Source organism: Ascidia mentula, chromosome 5 (assembly GCF_947561715.1).
Source record: "Ascidia mentula chromosome 5, kaAscMent1.1, whole genome shotgun sequence".
Lineage (NCBI taxonomy): Eukaryota > Metazoa > Chordata > Ascidiacea > Phlebobranchia > Ascidiidae > Ascidia > Ascidia mentula.
In genome coordinates, this window is record NC_138570.1 from 20,106,477 (window position 1) to 20,129,490 (window position 23,014).

At 36.6% G+C, this 23,014-nt stretch overlaps 1 protein-coding gene and 1 pseudogene across 1 annotated transcript; one reads left to right on the forward strand and one right to left on the reverse strand.

The window, feature by feature from the left end:
- Positions 1–738: 738 nt before the first annotated feature.
- LOC145903179 (GATOR2 complex protein WDR24-like) overlaps positions 739–23,014 on the reverse strand; it is a 32,996-nt pseudogene continuing 10,720 nt past the window's right edge.
- On the forward strand, positions 13,979–22,894 carry LOC145901672 (uromodulin-like). The gene is made up of 11 exons (XM_082989430.1): positions 13,979–13,984; positions 17,008–17,189; positions 18,573–18,654; positions 18,767–18,905; positions 19,449–19,500; positions 19,876–20,041; positions 21,168–21,334; positions 21,401–21,581; positions 22,006–22,076; positions 22,368–22,554; positions 22,775–22,894. The coding sequence occupies exons 1-11, from the start codon at positions 13,979–13,981 to the stop codon at positions 22,892–22,894; spliced, it is 1,353 nt and encodes a 450-aa protein (XP_082845556.1).

Here is a 23,014-nt window from a genome sequence, read left to right on the forward strand (position 1 = left end):
TGCGGTGTTTCGTGGCATCAACTGTGTTTTTATTAACGTCGGATACTAGTCAAGATACGAACCCATTTATACCCATACGGCGAGCGTGCTATTCATTCGTTTGCACGGAAGACAACTAAATATCCGGCCGACCTATTCCGTGACAACTTCCAGCAACAAGCTGTCTTTTCAAATGAGTCACGGATTAATCCGAACTCAAACGACCCTGTATGCATTTATTATGTAAGCCACATATCTTTGGGAAAAAAGACAAAGCCATTCGAAGTGTCATTCAGAGTAATTAAGAGAGTCACTAAAAGAGTTATTAAGTCAGTGAAAGTTATTCCTTCACGCATTCGAGTCTGGTTTTCTAACAGTCTATAATTCAACTCGGGGTTAAAAACAGACATAGACTTTAGTACGCGTTGTAACGTTTTATTGTAATACTGGTGCGACTGTTATTTATGTATTAAGCTGACAGATTGACTTTGGGTTAGAGGGTAGCCTTTTGATCAGGAGTCAGATATACGGCAGTGTTATTATTTTGTGTATACGTTTTAAATAACTCCTACACTAGTTCCTGTGTTAGTAATTCGTACAACCATAAACAAACATGTATTTGCCTGCGGTCGAGTCAAGACATCAGCTTGCGTTCATTTTTATTGATATTACAGACAGTGATATCTGCATGTTATAGAAATATCGTTTTTCTGACACTGTTTTATCCAAGTTGCCACACAGTTGGAATGTCCCCCGAAGCTACAGCCCTGACAATATATAGAGTCCGCGCACTTGAAGTTGACAGTAGAAACACGTGACTGGTTTGTTTTTATGTTCCGCATCAATGCGTCGGTCACATGACCAGGGGTTACTCTGGGGCATTCGTCGTTGGCAGACTGGGTATCCCAGGGTGAAAGTTGATGAGGATGGAGATTGGATTGCAGTAACTCGGCTCAGTTTTACAACCTGGACGAAAATTACGTTTATCAACAAATGCGAAAAATACTTTGACCTGTTCATGTTATGGTGCCAGTTTTAAACTAAAAGTAATTGTACTGATATTGGCATCACATAAAATAAAAAAGAAACAGTGGCCATCTGTTTGCAGCTTACACAATTCATATTATTGGCTCCACTTTGCTTATCATATAGTAGTTACTTCACCTGAGCATGTTGTATCCATAACCTGTTCTTAGACAACAAATCAAGGTAGGAGTTTTGCCAATGATGGACTGTTTCAACATCAATAGGAAGGTTATATGTGGATGGATAGGATGACATTGCAAGCGACATGCATACTGGACTTTGCACATCATTCATTTCAGCAAAAAATCTACAAATACATTGAATACAACGCATGCAGCAAACTGAAAACTGTTAGAGTTTTGTGAAAAAATAGAAAAAGAAATTCAACTCCACAACTAATTTTGAGTGAATAAACATGACTGAAGGTTATGTGTGTTGTGGATGGCAACATTAGAGTAAAGAACATTCTTGTAAAGACTTTTTACCTACGTAGAAGCAGTTGGCAGATTATTTTATCTCATTGTCTGGTAAGTGTTAGTTCGGTTGTTTCAAAATATGCTGTTAATGAATTGCTGTATTTCTTTGTCAATTTTAAAAATGCGAAGTTTTGCCGGAATGCTTTGAACTGCACAAACTCACTCTAATTGCTGACAGGCAATCTCTTCTTTAATTGAATCGAGTGGAGCCGGCCAGAGAGTGGGACACACACTGATGACTCCATCTGAGATGTTAAGCTCCTCATCAGCAGGAGATGTTGAGGAAGAAGAATTCATCTCCTTGGTAACGACCTTCTCATGCCACCTCCCACCGTGAGCAGTCAGGATTCGTTTTTCAGATTCATTTTCAATGTTCATTCCAGAAGGTGCATCTATTCGACCAAACTTTGATATCGCGTCCAGTTCGATGTCCTGAAAAAGACAGGAGATTGTTTCTTACATCTTTCATTAATTAGGGTGTGGTGTAAACTTACAATTATGTTCACAGCAACCATATGTTTAGCAACACAAAACACTGTGGCCTATCTATCTATATATATTGATCACACCTCTCTCTGTTGGAACGCTTCAGTTGGAACGAGATATTCGTGCTCAGACAAAAACTCAGCTTCTGATGTTATTCCACCATAACCAAACCTAAATCATTAAACTAGATTACAGATTATAATTTCTACTACATCAATTTTAGACATCTTGGTGTTTAATTGTAACACCATTAATTTGGTTGTGGATACAGCAACAGGAAGGCATGACAATATATTCTTTTATCAGTTTATGCACAATTGTGTTGCAACAAACTTTGCATGATTTTATATTTAAGAATAATATCTCTAAACTACCCAAGGGTCATCATCTGTCATGTAGAGATCAGGTTCTGATTGTCGTCCTCGAGCAATATCAGTGAGATAATCTTCTACCTCAAGTCTTCCATCATCAGAACGTTGATCAGCTTCCCACCATGGTTTGCTGAACCATTCAATGCATGCGAACCATGCAGTTCATCCTACAACAAACACAAACCAGTTATTGTGTGTAGAAGCAATCTTGTTAACATACATATCCAACGACTAGTGATAATCAATATTAGCCATGTTATGAACAAATGCTGGTATACTGTTAGAAAATCATTTTGTCTTTTAAACATCAAACCATGGTCACAAGAATTCTTCGATTCCACCCCTAAAAAAACATGGCATAATTATATCTATTCCTACAACTGTCTGCATACCATGCATTTCGCAACTATTTATAAGGTGAAGATCTGCAACAATTGTTTATTCAGTAGCAGATATTGTGTCACTAAAACCACCTCACCTTTTTCACAGTGAGTGAGTGCCTTTTGTTTTTTGCCTCTGCTTTTTCCAGCTTTTCTGAAACTTCAGGTTGTGATTTGTTCAAATGAATCTCTTTGTTGAAAAAAACTCCAATCAATTTCCAAGTCCGAGCAACATTACAGAATCCACCTTTCAAAGCAACATCAGAGTTGTGCGAGCAAAGCTCTTCGAATGTCATTTTTGCCCCATTTCCATCTAAAACATAGTTTTTCGCAACAAACCTAAATTGGTTAAGAGTTAATTGCTCTACAACAGAGTCCGTCATAATTGGATAATCATCAAAGTCAGAACTTGGTTTTAAATCAGACTTGGTGCTTGAAAATATTCTTAACTTTGATCTGGAATTAAGAAAGTTGTTTTGTCTTTGAAATGCAACTGGCGAAGAAGGACTGGAAATATTCAAACTCTCAAAACCAATCACGTCTTTTGATCCAGTCTTCCATCCAAATATTATTGGTAGGAATGAAGTTCAACCAGTAGGACTCTGTACCCTTGGTGTTAATGCTGTGGCTTGACTTGCAAGGACCATATGACCACATGAGCTGATGGCAAGTCCACTACTCATGGCCTGCTTAGCTGGACAAGAAGCATCAAGTAATGAATGCATCATGAGACGGCCATCTTTCGAACATGACAAAATAAAATTTGGATCTGACTTTTTCCAAACTATTCCAGAGGGGCTGTCTGTGTGATCCTTGAAATATGTTTAGTTCATTGTTTAAAAAAAGAAAATGAATCAAAAAACAAATGGTTGTTTGATACAACAACAATTATAATTCATACCTGGAAATGAGCAAATGGGACATATTTCCTATGCAGATGCCAAATGTTCACGCTGAATTCAAGCATCATAGATATAGTAGCAAGTTGCTCTGGATAGTGGGGTCTCCATTTAACCGAAGCTACGGACGACATAGTTGGAACATTGTTTATTTCTTTCTCCCTGTTGTTCTCAATCGACCAAACCTGGAATGTGACAAGTGGAAACATTGGAAAACAATATTTAACACGGACAATGATTAGATCCGTTACCAGCAATGACACGAAAAGCACCTTTTACACGCCCTCCAGTGCAAAAAAGAGTTAAAAAATTATTCGTGTTATTACAATCACTCACCTTAACCATGTTATCACGCCCTCCAGTGGCAAGAGTCATTTTATGATCTGGTTCCGGGTGCCAGTCGAGAGTATACACAGATCCCTTGTGTGCGATAAACTGGTGAACGTAACCTGTAGGTCGCCTGTAATCCCATATCTAGTAACAACAACAACAAAAATTAACATGAAAACTTTTGGTGCAATATTCTAACTTGCTCATACTAAAATGCTGAGTTTGCATTTAAACTGAGAACATTTTTAGTATCACAAGCACTGGTTTACTGTTTCACTGCATTTATATTTACCAAAAGGACAGACCAAATATTTCAGAAAAACTTACATTTTGAATTGGTTTTATATGTTAGAACAGTGTGGTCCAACTAAATTTCGTCGCAGGCCATAACAAACCGTTACTTTATCCCGCGGGCCATTGTACATACGAAATTACGGATCGAAATTGCTATTACACAAATAGCACAACTCAATTTTTAATAAATGCGATTTGTGGTCGAGCAGCTTCTTTTAACGAAAGGGGTCGTGTAAACAGGAATTTGGTTGTGGCCATGCAAAGACAGTCGCACAAAGTTGTGTTTCAAGTCAGGTTACAATTCTCGGGCAAACGAAAATTAGATCACGGGCCAAAATTGGCCCGCGGGCCTGTAGTTGGACCAAGCTGTGTTAGAATATAACAGTGAGGTGATTTTAACAAAAATTAATTTAATGTGAGATTCCTTGAGTCGGTTTGAGTTGTTTTATTTATTCTATGACATCCATGTGTTTCTGGCATGATTATTTTATTATATTTCCATGATAACATGTTCACAACACAACAGCATTAAATATCCAGATTCAGTCGAAAATTGGCTGCAGGTATTTTTATGTAAATTAGCACACCCCTAAAACTTACTTGTACATAACCATTATCGAAGCTAGCAGCAAAAATAAAATATTCATGAGGATTGAACTGAACACTTCTCACGCCATCAGCTTTGCTTTGAAACGTGTAGGTACTTTCCCTTCTCCTCAAATCAAACAGCTTCATCGTTCCGTCCTTTAAAAAACAAATGATACAATATGGCTTCTAAGCTTGTGATTTGAATAAACACATAAAATATATTTTTATAAACTTTACATTCTGCTTTGACTTGTATGCAGCCAAAAGCAAAATATCACTTGTGATGCATATATTTTCTTACAGAAAAATGTACATGCTCTGCTCCTGTAAGAAGTGTTACAAGTTACATTGAGCACGAAAATAAACTTTAACGAACAAGATTTGCTGATTGCGAAAAAGGCTTGTGTCATATGCCAATGCAAATTTAAACAAACTTGTCTAACGGTCTTGGCAGGTCCCATCTATATAAGAAAATCATTTTTATTTAAAAACCACCCATATATAAAACACTGTGATCCACTTAGCAAAAGATTTCCATCAGAGTTGTGAAACTTTTGTGACCGTGCGACGATGTTCAGACAATATAGCGAGTTTTTTCTCACGACCAGGATTGTTTAAATCCCAAGCTACAACTGCTCCATTAGTTTTCATCAGCTAATTATGTGTTAGGACTAACATGTTGATGACCAGGAATGTTGATCATGTCAAATATTAGGTTTAGTGAATTATGTCAACTATATGATTTTATTGGGTGATGACTAGCAACATGTTACAATATAAACTTGTTGATGTTTGTTGTTCAAACAAACATTTGCCTGAATACTCAGGGCTATAGGGTGAGCAATTCTTACCACAAACAAATCAAAGTTTGGGTCAACTTCTGACATTGTAAATGCAAGTTGAATTATAACCACAATTACTTTAATCATTATCACAGCTTTGTTTTCACCCCAAACTTATTGTACCTCATTTTTTTGCCTTCATTTTAACACAAACCATAGGTTCAAGTATTTTCCCATGGATCATCATCAAATCACAAACAAAAAAACAGAAATTTGTCTTGTTAGACTTACCAGAAGCAGTGTTTCCACAAACTATTTGAGCAGTCGGTTGGGATTCGAGAACTGCAACTAAATCATTAAACGAAGTTGGTCGGATCCATGAACTTCCACCATTAAATAATTCAAGCCTGGTTGCTTTTTGTTGCACCAACTTTTGTTACTTGCATTTTAAATGACATAAATCCTTTTCAAGATCCTAAGAAAGAAAAACTGTCTTCAAAATCTTCAACTTTCTGCTCGGTTGGAGTTGGATCTTCTGATAAAAGGCTAAAAAGACAAGAGGGTTACTTTATGGTTTTATTGGCAACTACATATAAACATGCATATACTGCAATGATTTAATATAATAAGCACAGTTGTGTTTGAAAGGCCAGAAAAGCATACTCTGAATAACCCACCACAAATTTCCTGAGTATTCTAATTTATAAGCGAACCTGTACATATTCATAACGAAACCAGGAGTGTAATAACCACACTGTGAACCATCGAACTCAGCTACACGAGTTTGTATTGCATTGTAGTCATCTCTTCATGACCGAAGTCCTTCCACAGTTGTTACTCTGCACCCGTCCACTGAAGCAAGCAGGCTGAGGCACTTAATATGTTTGTCAATACATAATTTTTTTTTAATATGCATTTTTATGTCAAACACAGTAAAATTAGTTATTGAATAGAAAGCATCTGCATATCAGTTATGATTAAACAACAAACCAAAACATAGAGTTTAACTTTTAAAATTCACCGAGTTTACAGCTTCTATCTTTCCAGGAGTTTTCTCCATGGCAACCACGCAACATCCACATCCACCCTCATAACACATCACTTTTGTTCCAGTGAGTCCTGGTTGTGATCGGAGCCATGAGTTCAGGCTCATCATCGGATCCACATCATCAACTGAACAAAGCAAACAGGTTTACAACAACTAATAATTTATACTTCAATCTTTAACAAACATGTCCGCATTTTTTGTGTTATCTGTTGCCAACAACTAAAATTAACTAAATTAAAATGCATTAAAAAGCTAAAAAAAGAAATGCAGAAGATTTTTGCATATAAGCTTCAACAAACCTGTATACAGTTGTCCATTTACATGGAATGATATTGAGGTGCTTGTCACTGTACCAAGTATAACCACCTGACGTGGATGCATAGAAAGTTTTGTCCCACGTATTTAAGAAATTCCTACAAAATCTTGTTGACAAAAAATGCTCCATCGGTTTTGTATTAAAATTTATAACCTTTTACAACGGGGTTGAGAGAAAAAATATAAAAAAGACAAACCACAGCAATTAATTCATGAATGGATCCCGGATTGGAAAGTTTGTTTTTTTGCGCGGATTTTGTTTTTGGCGATCGTTAATTGTGCAGACGATCGCAACGTTTTTTTCGTATGTTAGTGCATTACAGACAACTATGGAAAGCAAGTAGAAGTTGCAGAGTTGTTCGTAATAATTACAGTGTCAAACAAAAATATAAGTAAAGTGATCGAAAAAGTGGTCAAATATGAAATACTGCCAAATGCAAAAACTGCCTGCAAGAATTTGTCAGAAACAACCAATCTGGGGGCTTACCTATCCAACAACTAATTCTTAAACAGACCACACAAAAACATGATGATAAATCTTGATATAAATTTAAAATTAACGTGAAAACAAACTTTCGCAGGTCAGGTAATACACAAAAGCTTTCACAGCATTGGAATTAAACTCCGCTGGTGAACTCTCTGCGACGCTTAGCTGAAAAGTCATCATTCATTTGTTTTTCTGAGTTTCCATTTTTTCCTAAAAACGTCACTTGGCACTGGACAGATAGGGGATTTCCCAATTTGTTAAAATAATGACGTCAGTGTTTTTTTGATGATCAGAAAAGGTTGTGCTTCAGGGGCCGTTTTCTGACGCCATAAAAATTTTGGGATTTTTGTAAGGCCATAATTTCATCTGTTTTTTTTTTTCAATATCAATACATTTTCAAAACAGAAATAAAAAAGAATTTTGTGTCCTAAGCGGAACCTTCCCTTAACGCGAAACATAGACTGTACGTTTCAAGTTACGCCTCAACTACTATGCAAAATGTAACCGTTACAATCCAATGAAACTAAACACACCCAGTCTCCTCGCAACCAGCATTCAGTTGTTTAAGTGTGTAGTAGTTTGCTGATTCACTGAAGGTTTGTAAGGGTTAAAATTTGTTACTAGGATTTAAGAAAATCAAAGGATGTGAAAAAGAACTTGAAAATGTGGTGGCGAAAGTTGGGCCGGTTGCTGTCAGTTTGGTTGCTTCAAATAAATTCAAATTCCATGCTCACACAAACTATGAAGGTAACTTTTTGAAAACAACTTCTTATAACTTAACTGTAAATAAATTTGCCATTTTGCGAGCAAATATTAAATATCATATCAGTGTAATGAACTTTCAGATATATTTTATGATCCTGATTGGGAAAAAGGTTTAAATCCAACGAACGAAAACGCGTTACGTCACACAGTGTTGGTTGTTGGTTATGGAAAAGATCAGAGCAAACCACGTGGCGAAGACAAGTATTGGATTATCAAGAACAGGTATACCATCATATTTTTGTGTAAACGCCATAAGACAACATGTTATAAACCATTAGTTACCAATGTGGAACAAAACTAAACTACAACAAATCAGCAAAGTGTTTATCGTTTTTATCGTGTACAATTATACCTTAAATAAGATATATCCTTGTTGGTAAAGTCTTTAAACTTCTTAAAAATAATTTCAAATTTCTCAAATTGACAATATTTGCTCAGTTGGGGAGTTGGTGAAAATGATTTGGGTTTCAAGAAAATTGCCAAAGATCGTGACAACAATTGTTTTGTTTCTGGACAAGCAATTTATCCTGTTGGCGTGGGTTGCTACTCACCAGAGGAAAGCTCGACCACAGTTAATAAATGTCAACGTGCCAAGAAGAATAAAAACGTAACAAGGACTCGCATATTTTGACTAAAATAGTAAAATAGTTTTCGATCAGTCCGACCACACTTGAAAAGCCCGTGACGTAACTACGTAGCAACCAGGATAACGTTGCCTTTTAATTTGCTGGTGATTGTTTGTTGGTCGTCTCCATGGCGCCAGTTTTCCTGTGTAAAGTTTAACCCGGTTTTCCAGTAACTGATTGTCTTCTGTTAAATGCTTGCTGTGAACAATCTTTTTTTTCAGAACCTCTAAATCGTCACCCCTCTCACTAGTATATAAAGTGTGCTTTTATATCAGGCTCAGCCTCTACTACCTGACATAATACTCTTTGCTTTGTGTGTTAACTCTGTACTTGTATACCGAAAGTGTAGTAGTTAATGCGTGTGTCTAATTATTTGACTAACTTGATATCAAAGTAGTTTTAATGAAGTAATAAAAACGTATTTAGTATAATTCTCTGCATCAGGTTTTCAATTAAACTCAGGTAAAGGAACAACATAAGCACCCATGTGCGACTTTATGTCAAATGTACTGAACAATTATGATTTCCCAATCAAATTCTACTCAAGTTATATTAGATTTATGTATCGCAAAATTGGAGAACAAATTAGAAATAAAAATGCAGCGATTGAAGAGTGCAATTCATCATAACGTAATTAAATAATTGGGAAAATTCGATATTATCAAGTGTCCATAAAACTAATATCAAAGGATCAAAAATTCATGTTTAATATTTACATCCCAGTAATAAATGCTTAACTGATCGGAACCGGGGGCACCCTGGGGTTGTGGATTATTGATTTAAGCGTGTGAGAAGTCACAAGGTTTGTGTTAAAAAACTTCAAATTTCAACATTCTGCCTCAGGCTTCAATGCAGATTCTTACGTCCTTTTGTCTGACTCGCGCCTTGAAATTTGTTTGCTGCATTCGGGCAACTTTGAAACCTAAATTCCAATGCGAAACGTTTGTGGCCTTGTAATTATCATGCTTTTTGTCTTTGGTTAAAATTAATGCCTTATAATTGTCCATGCTTTGGTTAATACCTTTGTTTCTTCAGCCACAATTCACGCTTCCGTCTGGATTTTGTATTATTTGTGGTACAATCTATTTAAGTCTAGGGTGCACAACTTGCCGCGGCACGGCCTCATGTGGCCGTGGATGCTAATTCATGCAGCCGTACACATGCGTGAAAGTACTTTTGTATTGACGCCATACATTGTTAAAAATTTTTCTGGCTTATGAAATTGGCCAGTCTTTGTTTTAAAACAGAATAAGAAAACAAAACTCACGGGTTTTCTCATAATTCTGAGTATACTCAGAATAAGAAAAATTTTTAACTTCATAACAATTTTAGGCATAGAATAATGCGAAATTATCAGTATGGACTCACTGGTGGCCGTTGGTGAAATAAAGTTTGCGCAATGCGGCCGGCATTAACAAAAAGTTTGTGCGTCTCTGATCTAAGTGGATGTGAGCCACAAGCAAAACGTTGCGCGTCATCTTCTCCACTGTGGTGAATGCAGATATCATAGAAAATTTAATACATGAATTACAACTCTGTGATGTTTGATCCCGAAATAAAAGTGAGAACATGCATACGATGAACAAACTCTCCTTTGTTTGTGATCAACGTTGTAATTATCTATATATAGCGTCCTGAAACCCGGTAGCAATAAACATTGCTGGGCTTTGCACGCACGTTCAATCACCTTACCGTGTTTACTGCGTGTCTGTGATTGCAGTGTTATGATGTCATGCAGTACCTGGTACAAGATTAATCTGAGGTTGTTTGATGGGAGACGAGATTAGAAGATGAAGTAAGCGCTTGGTGCTGCGTGTCGCGATTGCTAAAAGTAGCGTTTGCCACAAAAACTTGAAATTGACAATTTGCCAACGCTTCTTTGAAAACACCTATTTATAAAATTCGGGATAGTTGAACCCAGAATAATAGTTGAATGTGTCTGATATTCTGAATGTAAACGAATAACAGGAAACATTGCAAACGAATGTCGTTTTGCAAACACTTTTCAACCACATGTCTGTAAAAAATGTGTAACTTTAATAATGACAAATTTATTGCAAAAATAACCTTGATATAAAGAGTTCTGTTTAATCTTACCCTCCTGGTATTAAATTCTTAACTGATCGAAACCAGACCGCACCCAGGGATTTAAATAACATTGAGTTAAGTGTGTGAGAAGTCGAGAATTTTGTTTTAATAAAGTCGCCTGAAAAGTTCGATCGGAGCAAAATATTGTAAATAAAATAAAATCAGAGCCGAAATGTGAAACTTTCTGCCCCCAGGCTTCAGCGCACATATTGTTACGTCATTTTGTCTGACACGCGACTGCAATTTCGGTCTTTCTGCATTCGGGCAACTTTGAAACGTAAATTCCAATGCCAGCCGTTGGTCACGTTAAAAATTATTAAAGCCAGAGAATCTTTCTCACATAAAGGCTTCTTGACATTTCCTTCAAAATATTATCTTCTGTCAAGTCGTCATGTAAGATATTGACCTGAATGTGGAGTTGTTCTCTTATGAAAAATGACCTGTTTCTATTGCTTTTGTTGGTTCCACTGCAAGCGACGATTTAGAATAAAATTGCTCTTGCAAGTAAAACGTTTGCGCATCACCTCTGTTGCGATGTCTGCTCATATCATAGAATGTGTGAAACATTAAATATTCTGTGCATGGATGCGCGTTGAAATTACCTCATGTTTATTCACATATTCATGATGTCATGCAGTACCTGGTACAAGATTAGTGCTTGGCGGTGCGTGTCCCGACTGCTAAAAGTAGCAACAACTTCACCTCATGTGGTTGGGAAGTTACCTGCTGCGTGTTTAGTGGTAATGCAGTTTTTCTATAAAGCCGGGAGTCTTGCAGCTGTTTGTCCGCATTCAGTTGCCTGGGACAGGAAGGTGTCGAGGGACAGGTAAAGAAAAGTGTTAAGAAATAATACGAGATCTAACTAACTTGGATGCAAATTACTTGGGTCTTATTACAAGAAATTGTCGATTAACATTGATAGCTCACCTTGGCATCAGTTTCCTAACATTTAACATTTATCTATGAAGTTAGTCGTAACTGCTTGAGGTAACAACGTTGCTTATCCTCGACAACACGAAGTGTGTACGTCTAATGTACAACAGGTTATCTTACATTAGAGATAATACAAGCCAGAGAATATGTGAAAAATGAATGCAGGAACCAACCTGTGCAGGTCGCGGTGACCGGTGGATCTGTCTTTACAAATCAATATATTATATTCCTGTGACTCGGAGTAAAGCACGATCACCGCCTGTGTGTAATTTTTATTTTTTCTCATAAATAATAATTTCGCCTGTTGGCATCCTCAGTTTCTGTCGTATTCAAATTGAAATGTTTCCACTCCTTTTGGAGTCTCAGGAATATAACAGAGATAATGCAAGTTCACAATTGTTAACGCGAATACAAAACAAAGACGTGAGCAGAAGAATGTGATAAAAATAATGTAGTGTTGATATTAGTCGCAAGAGCAAGTTTTGTAGTTGTTTCAAAACATGTTTTTGTGTAGTTCGATGGAACGGTTAATGAAACACTTCTTTTCTAAAATAGGTCATGCTTTACCATTGCATCGACATTTTCACATGATTGTTTATATCGTTGCCATAGCACCGAAAGCGTGGGTGTGGCGCACCTAGTGGCCATAATTGCAAGTTAATTATCACGACGGTTGACAATTGGTTTGCATTCTTTGTAACTTCATATATGGAATTTATTGCAACAAGTTGATTTTTAAGATTCTCCCATCAGTCTTAGAAGTCAGTTCGCTGAACAGTATAGCTGCCCTTGTTAATGTGATTAAGTTTACGCATGGTGTTGACGCTGTCTTTGTACTCACAGTGTCTCTCTTGCACTTGTACACACGTGAAGCGTGTGGTATTCAATCTTCTGTCGCCCAAAGTTATCGGTAAGCATTGTGTGTGTTACGTCATAGTGGCGCATTGTAGTTTATGTTGCCTGTTTCGTTTAGGTGTGCGACAGTAACTGCTTGGACCGTCTTTGTGGTCCAGAGTTTCCCGGTTCCCAAATAGTTGGTGAGCCTTATGCTGTAATTATCTACGTGAAGTGTATTTGTTTAACACATTGCCTTCTGTGTAGAAACCGTGTTCTAAGGGTCCACGTGCCCTATACGTGTCTTTCGTCTCCTCCCGACGTCTGTACCGTCTATACTTCGAATACATTCCATCTTGCGTACGAGTGCGTACTGCACATTCGATAACAAACATAACATCAACTGAGTGAGCGAGTTTGAGGCCCATTAAAGATACGCGTTTTAACTGCGGGAATTCCGCCTCGTGTGACGTTCCGCGCCAAGAACCGGGGCGCGTTCAACGGACGTTACACTCTGCATCAGGTTTTCAATTAAAGTCATGCTAGGGAAGAACATAAGAACTCACGTGCGACTTTATGTCAAATGTACTGAACAAATAGGATTTCCCAATTAAATGTTACTCAAGTTATATTAGATTTATGTACCGCAAAAATGGGAAACAAATTATAAAAAATAGTAACGATTGAAGAGTGCGATTCATCATAACGTAATTAAATAATTGGGTAAACTCAGTTTGATCAAATGTACATAAAACAAATATCAACAGAACAAAAGGTCATGTTTAATATTTACATCGCAGTAATAAATGATTAACTGATCGGAACCGGGGGCACCCTGGGGTTGTGGATTATTGATTTAAGCGTGTGAGAAGTCACAAGGTTTGTGTTAAAAAACTTCAAATTTCAACATTCTGCCCCAGGCTTGCACAACCCCAGGGTGCACATTTTCGTGGCGCGAGTCAGACAAAATGACGTAAGAATCTGCATTTTGTCTCGCGCCTCGAAATTTTTTTGCTGCATTCGGGCAACTTTGAAACGTAAATTCCAATGCGAACCGTTTGTGGCCTTGTAATTATCATGTTTTTTGTCTTTGGTTAAAATTGAAGAAAGATAATTGTTCATGACTCAGCGGTTTGGTCTTTCGACAATTTCTACGAAGGAATGTCAACCGTGAAGTTGTCATAAAATACCTTGGTTATTCAGCCACAATTTACACTTCCGTCAGGATTTTTATATTATTTGTGGTACAATCTATCCGCGGTGGAGTTAGCATGGACGTGAGCCACAAGCAAAACGTTGCGCGTCATCTTCTCCACTGTGGTGTATGCAGATATCATAGACAATTTAAAACGTGAGTTACATCTCTGTGATGTTTGATCCCGAAATAAAAGTGAGAACATGCATACGATGAACAAATTCTCCTTAGTTTGTGATCAACGTTGTAATAATCTATATATAGCGTCCTGAAACCCGGTAGAAACAAACATTGCTGGGCTTGCAAGCACGTTCAATCTCCTTACCGTGTTTACTGCAAACTGCTAGTAATTAACATTACTTGCACGCACGTTCAATCTCCTTACCGTGTTTACTGCAAACTGTTAGTAATTAACATTACTTGCACGCACGTTCAATCTCCGTACCGTGTTTTCTGCAAACTTGTGATTGCAGTATTATAATGACGTTATGCAGTACCGGGTACAAGGCTAATCTCAGGTTGTTTGGTGGGAGACGAGATTAGAAGATGAAGTAAGTGCTTGGCGCTGCGTGTCGCGAAGTAGCGTTTGCCGCAAAAACTTGAAATTCACAATTGCAAACGCGTTCTTGAAAACACCTATTTATAAAATTCGGGATGGTTGAACCCAGAATAATAGTTGAATGTGTCTGATATTCTGAATGTAAACGAAGAATAGGAAACATTGCAAACGAATGTCGTTTTGCGAACACATTTCAACCACATGTCTGTAAAAAATGTGTAACTTTAATAATGACAAATTTATTGCAAAAATAACCTTGATATAAAGAGTTCTGTTTAATCTTACCCTCCTGGTATTATATGCTTAACTCAAGGTATTGACCTGAATGTGGAGTTGTTCTGTCATTAAAAATTACCTGTTTGTGTTACTTTTGTTGGTTCCGCTGCAAGCGACGATTTAGAATAAAATTGCTCTTGCAAGTAAAACGTTTGCGCATCACCTCTGTTGCGATGTCTGCTCATGTCACAGAAAGTGCGAAACATTAAATATTCTGTGCATGGATGCGCGTTGAAATCACCTCATGTTTATTCACATATTCATGATGTCATGCAGTACCTGGTACAAGATTAGTGCTTGGCGGTGCGTGTCCCGACTGCTGAAAGTAGCAACAACTTCACCTCATGTGGTTGGGAAGTTACCTGCTGCGTGTTTAGTGGTAATGCAGTTTTTCTATAAAGCCGGGGGTCTTGCAGCTGTTTGTCCGCATTCAGTTGCCTGGGACAGGAAAGTGTCGAGGGACAGGTAAAGAAAAGTGTTAAGAAATAATACGAGATCTAACTAACTTGGATGCAAATTACTTGGGTCGTATTACAAGAAATTGTCGATTAACATTGGTTGCTCACCTTGGCATCAGTTTCCTAACATTTAACTATGAAGTTAGTCGTAACTGCTTGAGGTAACAACGTTGCTTATCCTCGACAACACGAAGTGTGTACGTCTAAAGTACAACAGGTTATCTTACATTAGAGATAATACAAGCCAGAGAATATGTGAAAAATGAATGCAGGAACCGACCTGTGCAGGTCGCGGTGACCGGTGGATCTGTCTTCACAAATCAATATATTATATTCCTGTGACAATGAGTGAAGCACGATCACCGCTTGTGTGTAATTTTTATTTTTTCTCATAAATAATAATTTCGCCTGTTGGCATCCTCAGTTTCTGTCTTATTCAAATTGAAATGTTTCCACTCCTTTTGGAGTCTCAGGAATATAACAGAGATAATGCAAGTTCACAATTGTTAATGCGAATACAAAACAAAGACGTGAGCAGAAGAATGTGATAAAAATAATGTGGTGTTGATATTAGTCACAAGAGTAAGTTTTGTAGCTGTTTCAAAACATGTTTGTGTGTAGTTCGGTGGAACGGTTAATGAAACACTTCTTTTCTAAAATAGGTCATGCTTTACCATTGCATCGACATTTTCACATGATTGTTTATATCGTTGTCATAGCACCGAGAGCGTGGGTGTGGCGCACCTAGTGGCCATAATTGAAGGTTAATTATTACGAAGTTTTACAATTGGTTTACATTCTTTGTAACTACGTATGTGGAATTTATTGCAACAAGTTGATTTTTATGATTCTCCTATCAGTCATTTTGTCGAAGTTGAGTTGTTTTATGTTCAGAATAAGTTTCTGAGTAAAGGTGAAAATATCAATCAAGCCCAACAGCTCAAAGATGTTTAATATCAGACAAATATATTTCGCCTAAAGAGGCATCATCAGTTTCTGTGACTGCAGAGTGTATAAATCAGAAGCAACGTAACCATTTAAGTTAACACAAGGTTTATAACTTCTATTACAATAACTTCTATTCTCTTCAGTTGTCGATGTTAGGAAAAACATTTGAAATGGAAATTATTTTCCTCTTATGTTTGTTTCGGCAAGTTGCAGGTTTTGTGCCAGCTGCAGGTATTTATATAAAGACATTATGTTAAAATCGTTATATGTTATTCACGAATATATTACACGCCATACTTGTGTAGATTTTATACACCCCATGTGCAAATCAGGACATTTTAGTGGACAGAGTACTACATTCAACATCTTAACCTCTTGTCCATCGTTTGAGAGTCGTTTATCCATTGGAAATGATGGGGGAATTGCTGCAATACATTTGTCCTCCGGCACAATCTTCAACAACATTTGTTCGGTGAAAATACTCGCTCTGTAGTTCTACTAAACCAACCTTAACTTTGAGTTGTGGGAGATCTTGTGCTTACGTGAACCAAACTTATTACAACAATTTTATGAATATTCCTGTTCGCAACTGCAAGATATAAAAATAATTAAAGTGACGATAAATTCTAACGTTATTTTTGCGGATCGAATATTCTACTTCAACATTTGTGGCATTTTTTAATTATCTGTATAATTTATTCAGGCGTCAGTGGTTGAATTCTTTTCTGATAATGATAATAAAACAACCTGAAAGCGAACCATAGAAATAACTGACTAATGCGTTTAGAGGGCAAATACCGGTATGTGGAACAGGGAAATTCCTATTTTTCATACTAGTTATTTGTATGTTTTGTTATATTGTAGGTTTTCGAAGGAAAATTCGGACCCGGTGACATGACAGGAGCCTTGTTAGGAGAGTTTACTGGTAATGGAAGTGCAACAGGAATTGTGAAATCGGATACAGGTGTCATGTATTATTGTTGGATATTGTTGGACGATGAAAGGCCTTTCTTCTGTGACTTTTCCCTTCGTTGCATTCATGGAAGGTAAGAAACGTAAAACCAAACAATGTAAGAAACAAGCAGGAAATGTATTTAAATATCATAAATCGATTAAAGTTAAGATGCATCGGCATTCTTTAGTTTTCGTTATCAAATGTTGAACATCGGTTTTGTGGACGCATATTAAACAGCGCTAAACGGTCAAGCTTCACTGAACCTTCACAGTTTTGATATAATAAGAAGTTTCCCAGACAAAAAAAAATTTGTATTTTTTCTGAATTTTCGAAAGAATCGTTTAATGAATCACTCAACGACTTTAGCAATTTTCGGTGTTTGTCCTGATGAAGTTCGATTGCATAACGACCGAAATGTCGACCAAGCAAATTATTATTTTTCATAAGAGCTCATAAGGTTTTACAACATTATGCCTGGCAGCGTTATTTAAAAACAATTGAACCCTTTGAGATTTAAACGTTTTATATTTTTTTTTTGTGGAAACTAAAGTTCGAATTCGTTTGATGTGAAAATAATTCTAAAGCTGGTGATAAAAAATCGCGTTGAAGAAAGTTCGATTGAAACTTAAACTCTCGGTAAGGCATCGATGGATTCAGATGATGTAAAGATTGCAATAAATCTAACATGCTTGACATACAGTGGACACAAAAACTTTTGAAAAACATTTAGTTTTGTAACCGAGCTGGTGGAAAAACATCTGCGAAACAAATATCCACACAAAATGTGTTAAAATGATAAATATTTGGTTAACTTGGAATCTGAGCTGAACTGCATTGAAACCACTTTCATATAAAGTCCGGGCTAGACTCGAAAACGTTTGACCTTCAGCATTCCAGGCATCCTCCGTCCTTTTTGCTAAGCTGATATAACTCTCCGGTCTGAACCTGTATAGTGGATTAAGCTACACTTATGCGTCAGGTCACAACGCGTCAGACTAGCTTCACATATGTGCAGGTGACCACCACCGTATAGCGCAGTTCACATCACAAACATATATTTTTACTACACCTGGATTCGAACCCAGGATATCCAAAGCACCACGATCAGATTTAAGCATACTTTTGTATTTGTGAATACATTTTTAACGAAGGTGACAACAAGTGTTTGATTCAGTTTCCAATACGTCACCAACTTATCTGCCACCTTTAATCTTTTTCCATCGAATATTAAAGATTCGGTCAAATACTGAAACTAAGTCGAAAAAAGTGGACTTGCTCTGATTCGGCCAACTTTCAGTGTAATTTAATTTCTACAAACTCATGCAAGTACGTGAAATACGAAATGTTGTTTAGTTAACAAACAATCTTGTGATTCGGAGTTGAACGTGGACGATCTTCCAACAACTCTTGTTCTTCCAACTTCGAGCTATGGATTCTTGTTACAATACATAGCTTGTAATTATACTGTGACCAGTCCAGTGAGATGTAATTTCACAATATCTGCTTCCTCTGTTAGCATTACGTTTGGTCGCAATGGATATAAAGACGGACTCTATGTAAGCTGCATTCTGAAAGTTTTCGTGACTGCCATTATAGAGACGTTGTTGTTATCTTTGATATAAAAACAAACTAAGTTCATATGATCTACTGTACCTTGTTGTTGAATAGATTTTATCCGATGATCCTTCACATCCTGGGGTAATTATTGGCGGGGATCAAATTATTAAACTTCAAGCCCGAAGAATTAATATTCAAATATTCGTTTATCGACCATTCACTCCTCCTCCTTCAATCAGCATAAGCTCAGGTTTGTATTATATCAAGTTCGAGAATAATGTGAGGCGGAAGTAATGAAGTGGGTTGAACAATTTGAGCAACCGATCATATAAAGAGACTTAAACACAAACCGATTACATAATTCACAAATGCGGACACTGTTTAGTGCACAATGCTTAGTGTGTGTGGATGACGTAGTTATTATGTGTCTGACTTATGGAATTTTCAAACAAATATTTTTCATACAAGTTTGTGTTTAATTAAACCCTGTTCTCACGGGGAGAGTTATGTGTCACCATAAGCACTTCCACTACATGGCTTTGCCCATGATATTACGCACTTCTTGTGTTTGCAAGCTTTTGCTTGACATTTCGATGCAAAGCTAACTATGTGATGGTCAGCTGCTTTCATTTTTAAAACTTCCAGTAATTAATGTAAACATAATAGTCAGAAAGATTAACTGAGAATATAAATTGAGACGAAATAAGGTTTATTGACCCAGAAATATTTTTGCACTAAAATCAAAGTAGTTTAAAACAGGAAAAGTGAAACTAGAATATTATTTTATGTTCAGATTGCAAGATGTATAACGAAAAGGAATGCAACACAAATTCTATCAAGTTAAAGTAAGACTTAAAATTTCTAGAAATTGCTAGAGGAATAAATATTTTTTTCATGAATTTGTTACTTTGAATTCATCCAAACTAAACCAAAACAATGATATAATATTTCTTTGTTTTAGTTATAAGTTTTGTTGCTTAAATGAAATTTGTTTTGATAAAACTTCAGTTAATCTAAAATAATAAACAAGTTATGATGAGTAATCACAATCTCATTCAGATGTCGGTCATCCGAACTTTTCTAACTGATTATAAATATAAACGACATCTTACACATCTATTATTTTCTTGTATTGCTTTTTTATAGGTTATAAATTAGCGACACATTTTACAACATCAAGTTCACCAGTCTCATGGTTATTTAAACAACTTTTATTCCAGTGTCAGTTCCCATGGGTTAAGAGCATTGGAAGCAAGTGGAAAAGATATTTTGTATATTTCAAATCGTCCCATGACAAGTCTTGATTGTCTCCCTGGAAGTTGTAAAGCTGCAGCGAAAAATCCTGTTTTCCAATTTGAACTGGACGCGTGTTTTTCAACTCTGGAGGTATTTGTATTTAGTGAAGAAATATTATCCGATGTACATCTGAATTTATTGAATCTGGCAGTAACTAATCTGGTCCGCAATACAGTTAATAATAATGTGGTTATTACATACAATTTGTGGGGTTGTTCAGTAGCAGAAAACAAACTACTGTCGCCTCCCTTAGAGCGGGCCTCGCACCCAACGGGGCTGACTGAGTCTCGATGGCAATTCGGCCTCGTAGGCAACTTGCCTTCTCTATCTCAAGGTTACTGTTGGAGTTAAATAACTCCTTTACACAAGTCTGTGCGTCTTCTAAGTAGTCTAACTCCCGACTAAACACATACATCCACCAAGCTTCAAACCAGTCCAAAGGTGTTCATAAATCCGTTTATTGTCGATAATCCAGTAAAGTAATACAGCACACAGCACAGAAGTTTCTTTGACTTTGTTTATGATTTCAGTTATATATATGGCTTTATGGCCTAAATGTCGTGGTTTATGACACAAGTGTAATGTCGCTGCCTCTGCAGGCTAGCATTTTTTCACATGCTACTGACGCCGCTTTGTTGGACATCACAACATGGGCATTCGTTGAACGCGTGATTACAATGACTTTGGTTTTAACTCCCGGCTTGGTTTTAACATAAATTAGCTGTAAGTTTTAGGGCCTTTTTTCTTTGTAAACATGTGTTGTGCAGCGACACTACTGATGCAACCTGAGTCAATAGATAAGTTTCGTGTAAGAGGTGATTTCCATTAACTTAACTTACTTTGCACGTTAATGACGTCATCGTCGTTAGAATTGTTGACCTATTTTCAAAGCGATAATATTTGACTCCACTCACAACTTAAAGACGTCACTCATGTTATGAAAAGTTAAAATGATAAGCAGCGTAATATGTGAGTGCACGTATGATAAGTTGCGATTTTCTTGATATTTGCTCTGAATTACTTTCGAAGAAAAGTAAAATCAACCTAAGTTTTGTAAACGAACTTAGCAATTAGGCATATTAATCTTGAATAAGACAAAGCATGTCATAAACCTTTAAAAAACATATAACGATTTTTATTATCGACCAACTGATCAGAGCATAATCTTCATTATTAATTATTCCAACAAAAATATACTTTACATGTTTTTTCGAAGAAATCCCAAGGCAACGTAAGCATCATGTACCAAGTTCGCAATTACAAATTTACCACTCAAGTTGTGAGACGGAGATCTTACAATCCACACTTGGAAATATCGTGCTTTATTTCGGAAATATTAAACAGAGATATCAAAACTGCTTCTAGAGCAATGTCAACTAAACTGTACGCATTGTAATTTAATTACTTTTTTAATTTGGTGACATTTATGCTTTTGTTGAAACTTAACAGGAAAGAAAGTTATCTGACTTCACATCGTAGTGTCGGGAATATTACGATTAGATTTGAGTTGTTTAGTGACGAGCAAATGAAAAATCCACTCAGATCAAATTCAATCGTCCAAGTTCCAAACTTCGTTTACGCTAAGGTTGATTCGGCCAGTGGAAGTGGAAAGTTTCACACATCTCTAAGGGTATGTTTGTTCAATAATAATTTGAAATAAATATGTATCAGTGCATTATTAAGGCTCTGCTGGTCATAAGTTAAGTCTTAGAAGTGTGGCCTGAAATACACATATATACGTTCACACACGGTAAAAATTTTATGCTAAATAAATAAATTCATTGATGGATTCCTCGAAGTCAAGTTTGTGAATAAATTAACTTTTAATACAAAAACTGTGTTGAACATTTTACTCCTTTATTACTAAACTTACGTCATAAGTTATGTAGGTGGACTGGATTATTGGCTGGACCTAAATGCGCTCGTTGTTGTTGGCTGACAAAGCGTTGTTTATTTATGTATGGTTTCTATTAGATATATTAGGAATTTTTTTCATATGATTTGTGCAAGGATTTTATGTTTAGCCACTGTTTTAATGAAACTCTGTTTGTCAGTTAAAATCGTGCTGGGTCAGCAACATGGGTTCTGATGAGGGAGGTTTGAAACATGAACTCATCACAGAAAGGTAAAATGTCGCTGAAAAAAACCTTCCAAATACATTCCTGTCAATTATGTTCAAGTGAAAGTGAATTAAGAATGCCAGAAAACATAAGCACGAAACTTCACATATTTCCAACCTTACCCACTATTTCTCATTTAAATTCAGTGTTTTTTCTACTTCTATTTCATGCCACAATATTAACACAGGTCTATAGAAATTTGTTTTATTCTTGCTCAAAATGTTTGATGGCATCTTATTAGAGATTTGTTCGAGTTAAAATATAAAAAGTTTACAGATAAAATCATATTATCGCAGTTGCAAAGTCGTCCACGAGATGGAGTCTGAAGATTCAATCGTAATTTTGAGAAACTACCAAAGCACTTTCGTATCTTTTAAGTTTCGATCATTCGTGTGGAACAACGTGCCTGTGAACGAACAATCACTGTACGCTCACTGTTACGTGCAATTATGCGACAACACTTCTGATGGTTGTCAACAACCGGTAAGGTTTTGTATAGACAGTAAAATTGACTCTTTCTTCCTTGGCAGAATTACGTACATAGTAACATATTAGCTGTCCTACACAAGAACAAAACTGATATTACGAAAAAATACTCACACAATTTTCAATCGAATAATCTTGATAAGCTTCTGGAATTATTTACAAATTTTCAGAGTTTTATTATGAAAACGCAAAACATTTATTCATGTGTGTTTCACAGGATTGCTCACAAAGACGTGAACGGCGATCAGTGGATGCGGATATAGAAGAGATTTTAACGGTTGGACCATTCTACGTTTCAGCTCCGGATTTGTGTGGAAAGGTGAGTAGATGCATTTAAGCTCTCGGTATATAGCATAGAGCCGTACTTAGTTGTACATCACGTTATATACTAAACGAAAAACAGATTGAGTAATCTTCAAAAACACGTAAGCAGCTAAGTTAGCGAAAGGTCCAGTGT

Excerpts from the sequence above, each read along its gene's own strand:
- LOC145901672 (XM_082989430.1), top strand. Across the intron at positions 17,190-18,572 it reads CTTCGTTGCATTCATGGAAG|TCCAGTGAGATGTAATTTCA; the intron begins GTAAGAAACGTA and ends TACTGTGACCAG. Across the intron at positions 20,042-21,167 it reads CGTGTTTTTCAACTCTGGAG|AAATCCCAAGGCAACGTAAG; the intron begins GTATTTGTATTT and ends GTTTTTTCGAAG.